Source organism: Aythya ferina (assembly GCF_964211825.1).
Source record: "Aythya ferina genome assembly, chromosome: 4".
NCBI lineage: Eukaryota > Metazoa > Chordata > Aves > Anseriformes > Anatidae > Aythya > Aythya ferina.
The window spans coordinates 15,492,423-15,500,166 of NC_140300.1; the positions used below are offsets into that span (position 1 = coordinate 15,492,423).

A 7,744-nucleotide genomic window follows, 5' to 3' on the forward strand; every position below is an offset into this window, starting at 1 on the left:
GGAGAGTTATGTGGGTCTGGTATCACTTACCTGTGCCAGTCTGCACACACTCTGATTCAGTGAGTGAGTTTTACATGGGCAATATGTGAATTTTAAATTGCAAGATAAATATGGAAAGTTATCCCCATTAAACAGAGATTTTGAGTCTAAGTAATTACTGGTTAAGCTTAATTTAAACAGATTTTTCATTGCTGAATAATATTTTTTAATGACAGTGGATTTCACTGGGAAATGCTTCAACCAGAGCTCAAAGAATGCCTGCAGAATTGTTCAAGAAACCAGCTAAGATTTACACGAAAGTATAGCATACACACAGCCTCATCATGTGTCCCTTGTAGGCAGCTGTGGTGGGACCATGATATGAAGGATAAGAGAATCAGGTGTGGGTTTAGAAACACCAGCATACGCCTTTACAGCTTTTTATTTAAATCCTACTTTTCCTCCCGTATTATTTATCATTAGTTGTACATTAGTTTCTCTGACCTTATATTCATCTTAACACATGGATTCATTAATGCTCATCACGATGCACCCTACTCTGGTTTTGCCTTGACCTACACTGTTTGCAGTATGGAATTGCCAGGGATTAAGCAGTGCCTCTCAGAAAATCAGCATAATTTCCAGAAGGCTTGGTAAAGCAGCCACGCTCCCTCTTGCCAAGTCCACTCTAGAGCAGGTGCTTCAGCATTTATTTTTCCATCCAAGTAATAAAACATAACTCATGTGAAAATTCCACACTTGCTAGTAACATCAGAAAAAAATGAGGATTTATGGTCCTTTTAAAGTCCATTTTTGTATACAACCCTAATTGCACTGCAGGGCACCTGTAAAGCAACACATTTTGTATGTATCATTATACTGTAGCCATTAAAACATTCTAATGTGTGAGGTTCTTTGCTTGGCTGACTGTTTTTACTGTAGCATTAAATACGCATTTTAATTCCTATTTTTGTAATGTTTAGGAGGCTTGCTGGGTCACTTATGTAACAAAGTACTTTGATCTAATCTCTAGAATAGAGATTAGTTCTTTGTGCCAAGTCAGATTTTCATTGTATAATGTCTGTTGCTGCCAATGAATGATGTTCAGCATAAACTTCCAGTATATGATAGAGCAGAAGTGTTTGCTTTTATTTGATTATTAGTCTCCTTTGACAGTTGTTTTTTTTAGGCATAGAAGTGTTTGCCTGGAGTTCTGCTGATATATCAAGTTAGCGCATAGGTGAAGAAGATGACTAGTATCAAAGAATTTATTTCACTGTTTTACGCTTGGAGTAAGCACATTTGGTTGGAGAAGTCACTGGCAAAGATGATTAAGAAAAGATGAGAAAAAAATGATCTTTTTTTTTCTTTTTCATTTTCTCTTCACCCCAGGTTATGCATTCCTCCTGTTCCAAGAAGAGAGTTCTGTCCAGGCACTGATTGACGCCTGCATTGAAGAAGATGGAAAGCTCTATCTATGTGTTTCCAGTCCTACTATCAAGGACAAGCCAGTAAGTAAACAGTAGATGGCCTGCAGGCTATGGCTGCCATCTGTCTAAAGCTGCATTTGAAATGACAATGACGAAAATAATCAAAAGCAAACTACCATTGGCAGCACTCAACATCTGGAACAGTCATGATTTTAAAACTGTAGTGTTTTGAATTAATAGGATTAAAACAGAGCATCCGGACATGCTCAACTAATAAGATTATTTGATTGTTAACAGTTTATATAGGCTGATGAACACATATCCACAATGTAGTGAAACTTAGGGTAGCACACCATTTTCTTTAATGCACCATATAAATATACCATTCGTATTTAATAGGTTCAGATCCGTCCCTGGAATCTAAGTGATAGTGACTTTGTGATGGACGGTTCCCAGCCACTTGATCCTCGAAAAACAATTTTTGTTGGAGGAGTCCCTCGACCATTAAGAGCTGGTGCGTATGAATTGTGACTGTTTTTAAAAGTGGGAGATTATTGGAAATAATTCAAATCATGCATAATTGCATATAGATACATATAGATAGTTACAGGTATGTAGATATAAAAGACTGCCTTGATAGTTATAACCATACTACTAATATTAATTGTTTTCATCTGGTGTTGCCTAAAAATTACTGTGCATCTTTTAGATTTACTGGAAGCTGCTACATGTCTAAAGCTGTAGAAAATACATTCATCTTATTAGCAAAAGTGCTATTTTTTTATATTTAAAATAATGCTGTGAAAACATCTGTACCATGCTCCATGAGTGGAGCTCTACTTGTACTTACTTGATATTGTACATCAGCTACTATTCTGCTACTCTCAGGTGGCTAACATGGATAAGGAAAAACACAGGTAATGAGTAAGAAATAAAGGGAAAAGGGAAGAAATTCAGACAGCTAGCACAGTTGCTATGTCACAACGCTGTGCAAGATTGTGGGACTCTTTCTAGACTCCTGTTGAAGTGCACAGAGGAAAATTTAGTTATTTCTGTAGCTGTGAAATGGTTGATCTGCAACCTTGACAGTTTGCTTTGTGAGATTGCCTGCAGTAGATTTTTACAGTATTTTATGGAGGCCTTCTAGTAAGTAGGTTAAAGTGAATGTTGGAAGTTGAAGCATAGCATGCAGAATTTCAAACCCCAGATTCTTTTAGAATGATTTCTGGACTTGATTAGTCTTCCATAGTTTGTACGAAGTTGTATTCTTACAGAAAAATGAGCTTTCATAAAGGAGGTGTGAGAAAATCACGAAGTGATAGCGCAAATTTGGGGGTATAAAGAATTCTATTTTTTCTATCTTGGACCCACAATACTAAAGCTTTTCTGTTATTTCACTTTTGAGACTATACCTTTGACTGTATTACAAGCTCTGTACATGAGCATAAACATAGCATATTCCAACTGCACATTAATTTTCTGTAAATTCAGTCCAAATATTCAAGATTACTTTGCCGAATGTCTGTGGTAAGTTTAATGGGCACGTTCTTATGTTTAGCTTTACAGTTGCCTGTATATGTGAAAATGAAACCTTTATGGCACTGTGAAGTAAGAATCATGCCTTCAGAGAAGCAGTAAAACTTTAGCAGGCTTTTCGAAAAAATATTGAAAATCAATGGCTGCCGACAACTTTATATCCTAATACAGAGGATACTAATTCTGAAAAAAATCTTTTCCACCTAAATGAATTGCAAAACTGAATTCAGTGTAAACTAATACTAGAGATTTGGTGAAACATTTATTTGGGAAATTCGAGAATTTTGGTTCTATGAACTTGGGTTTCTGTGATGTGTCATGCTGTGGAGATTATCAAGCTCTGCATGGCTCTTGAAAAGATGCTAACTACATCTTTAAATTCAAGGAGGACATAGAGCATGTGGACAGCCAGAGAACAAGGACCAAGGAATTTGTGGCATGTGGATCTATTTTACGCAGCTTGCATTCCATGCCTGCCCAAAAAGTCTTTTGCTGTAATCCCTTGAAGAAAACTGCCCTGGAATTTCAGTTCCAGGTTACCAAGGACTGCAAGTTCTTTCAATTCCATTGTTCCTTGGGTGTATGTAGCCTGAAAGATCTGTCTGCTGAGTATTTCATAACTTAATTCATATGGTTTTCTATTTCTTGTTATTACTGTTACATAAGTTGTTGCAGAATTAATTACTAAAATTAACTTTTCTACTATTTTTAAATACAAGCATACTATTTAAAGTTTGTACAGTAGGAACAATTTAAGTGAATGTTATTTTGTTTCCTAATAGTGGAATTGGCTATGATCATGGACCGTCTGTACGGTGGAGTTTGTTACGCAGGAATTGATACTGACCCTGAGCTGAAATACCCAAAAGGTGCTGGACGTGTTGCTTTTTCCAATCAGCAGAGTTACATTGCTGCCATCAGTGCTCGGTTTGTTCAACTTCAGCATGGCGATATAGATAAACGAGTAAGTTACACAAAATTTGCTTGTTTTTAGATATTTGAGAGCTCTCAGTGTGCAGTGATGTTGCATTCTGATTGGCTTTTATGCCAGCTCCAACATTTCTTTTAGTATTCCTGTAGCTCCACAGGTTCCAAGAGTTAAACCGCGAATGCCCCTGAACAAACAACACGCATTCCACGAAGCAGCAGTTTGTTCCTTGGACATATGTTAGGCCATATGTTCTTTCCATTCTGAAGTTCCTGGTTTTGTTGTGCATGGGCAAAGGATTTGAAAATCTTTTTCCATCCCTTATTCTAATGAAACCAAATACTGTGATAATTCCTCTGTCATTTGTAGGAAACTCTGTTATTCGTTGGTTTCGGACTAGCTCTGATTTGCAGCTGCCATTAATTTCAGCCATAATTATCAGTGCTCAGCACTTTGGAAAATCAATCAGACTTGACACTTAATATGTGAAATGTCTTATCCTTTCTGTTTAAGCGTGCCTTGAGTATTTACCAGTGTGTGTTTCTGGTTGCTATAGATGCCTATCGCTAGCTGAAGCAAAACTAACTTCTAAGAAGACTAGTCCACTTCGTTGCTCTTAATTAGAAGTATGAAAGTAGCAAAGAAGACTGACATCTAAATTATGTCAGTTTGAAGTGTCACTAGTTCGGGTGTCAAGAGCTGCAGAGGTAGTCAGTGGTATTAATAGGTGTTCTGTTTAAAAAAAAAAAAAAAAAAGCCTTAGAGGAGGAAGGATGGAGTAAGTAGTTCAAGGTCCAGTCTCCTCTACAGATCAAAGACATAGGAAGAAGAAAGTAGTACAGTTAACTAAAGTCTGCTGCAGTGAGGTGGAGTGTGGCTTCTCTCCGTTCACATAGGCAGAGCAATGGAGCCTTTACATGTGTCTCAGGTACCAGTTGCCTACTGAGATGAAATCCCCAAGCATGATCCTTTCCAGAGGGTGAGCAGGTCTGAACATGGATGGTCTCCAGATCCAGATGTGATGGCTATATTTTGCTGGTGGGACTGCTGGTGTTCTTGTGACTTACAGCTGTATTTGTTCTGTACAGACTTTTGTTAGTTTTTAGTTCTAACTTTTCACTAGTTCCGTAACAGGAAAAATGCCCGTTATTAAAACAGCAGGCATCTGCAGCAGGCCACTTGGAAAACGGACAATTAAAAAACAAACAAACAAACACATAGAATCTACCCTAAGAGTTATTAGAGTTCATAAGCACGTAATTTGAGTTGTATCCATGATACTTAATTTATGCAAACAGCAATTAAATATTTGAAGTTAAACTTCAATCACTATTACACCCCTGTCCCACCCCAAAATAACAAGCCCTACCCCAAGTATAAGTAGTATCTGCAGATTTGGCTTTCTCTGTAACTATCTAAATGCTCATAGTTGCTTTTTTAATTCTTATGATTCAAGGATTCATGGTGTTTCTATAGTGTTCCTTTTCTAATTCTTGAAAACTAATTTTTTTAGCAACTAGTTCCTTAAGCTCCATGATTCAGGCATCTTTGTTATCTTCCTTGATGTTTCTTCCTTCAAAATGTCTGCTGTCCCTGAGGTGCTTTATTTGCAATATACAGCAAGGCCAAATCTAAATATTTTATCAAATTTATCTTTAAACCATATCATGATGGAGAGGGTTTATGAACTGTTCTGTTCACTTGCCAGAGGTTTTTCAATAATGTTATTTTTAAAGGATTTTCTCTATATCTAAATCATATGTTCAGTCCTGTTATTTATATACCTGTTTATATAGCTCTGTTATGTACATTAATATAAAGAACATTTTAAAAATGCAGGAGGCAACCCTACTTCAGGTTCTGCCTTCGTTTGAGATACAGACACACGCTGGCCAGTTAAGCAATACATGACACGTTTCAGTACAATCTTGGAGGCAGACCGTTCTACACCTCACCTTAGGGTAGCCTTTCTATTGCCAGTTGTATCCAGTTTCTGTAGATGTGCTGTCTTTCCACATTTTTTTCATAACTTTTTTTTTTTATCTGTGCAAAAGTCATTTTTTCATTGTTAAATTTTTGCAATGCCCCTGTTTATCCTTCTGAGCTTCAGTTGAAAGTATTTATAGCATTTTTTAGCATATACCTTTTCCTACCTTAATAGGAAAACTTACTGTCACAGTGACTTTACAGACATTGTCTGTGATCTTAACTTCTTCCCTACCTAAGTATTCTGTAGCTTCTCTCCAGTTCTTTTGATGCAGCTATGTTTAGTTTCTCTAACAGATGTTTTTCTTCAGCAAAGTGCTTCTCATCCTGTTCCATCATATATGAAAGTTCATCTCCAAACATTTCATTGAAACTCATTTGGTGTTTCAGCTCCAAACAATTATTTTAAGCATTGTTAACTTTTATATGCCAGGGGTCTCCATCCACTTCATGTGATATTTCCATTCCCCAAAATATGTATCTAATACATTTGAAATTGTCTTCATACTAAACCTGGTGTATCAATGCACCAAAGTGTGCAATTCGTGGTGCTTCGTGCTTTCAGCAATTTTGAACCACAGTCAGAATTACTGCATAAAGTAGCTGGTTTTTGGAAAGTTTGAGTAACTTCTGATAAGGAAGGTCATCATAGTGAAGTAATAAGTAGAGTTTGTACTGAATGTATACTATTGGAAGAAGCACGCTTTTTTTCAGGCGGATATTTGCTTGACATGTCAAGTATGCATCTACTTCTGAAGCTAGGAACGTGAAGACTATTCTTTTGCAAAACCTTTGGGTGATGGGTAGCTGTAGTTTGTAGCTCTGGAAATACAAGAGAAAAATGTCACTTTATTTTGAAGTTCTTTCTATTTCAAACATTCTGTCTGAGTATGGTACACAAACTCAATGTCTATGTGTAGGATTATTAACAAGTAGTAGTATCTCAGGTAAAATCCTTGTACAGTGATGAGTTTTAGTATAAACTGGAATACCTCTTTACCAAGAAAAGTCAGAAAATACTGTCTTTAAAAAAGAGTAAGGAAAATGTGGAAGATTACAATACATTCCTTAATAATGGAGTCAACTCATTTTGTGTTTTATTATGAAGTTCTTCTTCCTGTTTGAGCGCAGTCTGTAACAGTTCAGTTACGCAGAGACATAATGCAAATTTGCCACTGGACTCCTGCCACTTTTCCACTCCGGCAGTCGGATGAGTTTGGGAAAAAAGCTGTGTAAGACAGGTGTTCCTAGCAGTCTGTAGACATGCAAAATGGTCTTTTAAAAATATTTTCAGAATCATGTTGAATGCAAATTCCTATACAGCTCAAAGCCATAAAAAGGGAAAGCAATTGATTACCAAGATCTGAAGCTCCAAATTTGACCATATATTGACTGTATTAGAAATTGGGAATGAAATTACAGAGGACAGGAGTGCTAGGAGGTCTATATTCCAGTCTGTTGGAAGTACTTTTAACTTGCATGCAAGGGTAGTGCATGCAGAGACTTCTTGCTTTTTTAAAAAAAAAAAGTTAATGTAATAATGGTTACATTCTTGTATGTTTATTATTTTCTAAACAGCATAAAATTGGGTTTCATTTTGGGTTATATTTGGGAACTGATGAGATTAGTTTGGAGAGCTTTGTACTTGCTGGTTTATTTTCTACACATACTTCTATTTTATCATTTGCCAGGAGTGTCTTTCCAGAATAAATTAAGCGGAGGTTCTAACACAGACATTAATTACATATTTAGTGTATTTCTGTAGGTCCACCTTGAACTGTTTAGTTTTCTGGTGTGGATAGATCAGTAGCTGATAAATGGCAAACAGAATAAAAAACTGTGAATTAAATAAAGACATACATGTAGCTGATTTCAGACTTTTTTT

The 7,744-nt window shown here is 36.4% G+C and overlaps 1 protein-coding gene across 3 annotated transcripts in view; it reads left to right on the forward strand.

Moving 5' to 3' along the window:
- The window catches only part of CPEB2 (cytoplasmic polyadenylation element binding protein 2), a 54,118-nt gene that overhangs the window by 42,314 nt on the left and 4,060 nt on the right, over window positions 1-7,744 (forward strand). For all 3 annotated transcript variants that reach the window (XM_084518842.1, XM_084518843.1, XM_084518844.1), the window contains 3 exons: window positions 1,372-1,490; window positions 1,809-1,923; window positions 3,728-3,909. In XM_084518842.1, the coding sequence (XP_084374968.1) occupies window positions 1,372-1,490; window positions 1,809-1,923; window positions 3,728-3,909 (416 nt within the window). The remainder of the gene's footprint in view (window positions 1-1,371; window positions 1,491-1,808; window positions 1,924-3,727; window positions 3,910-7,744) is intronic.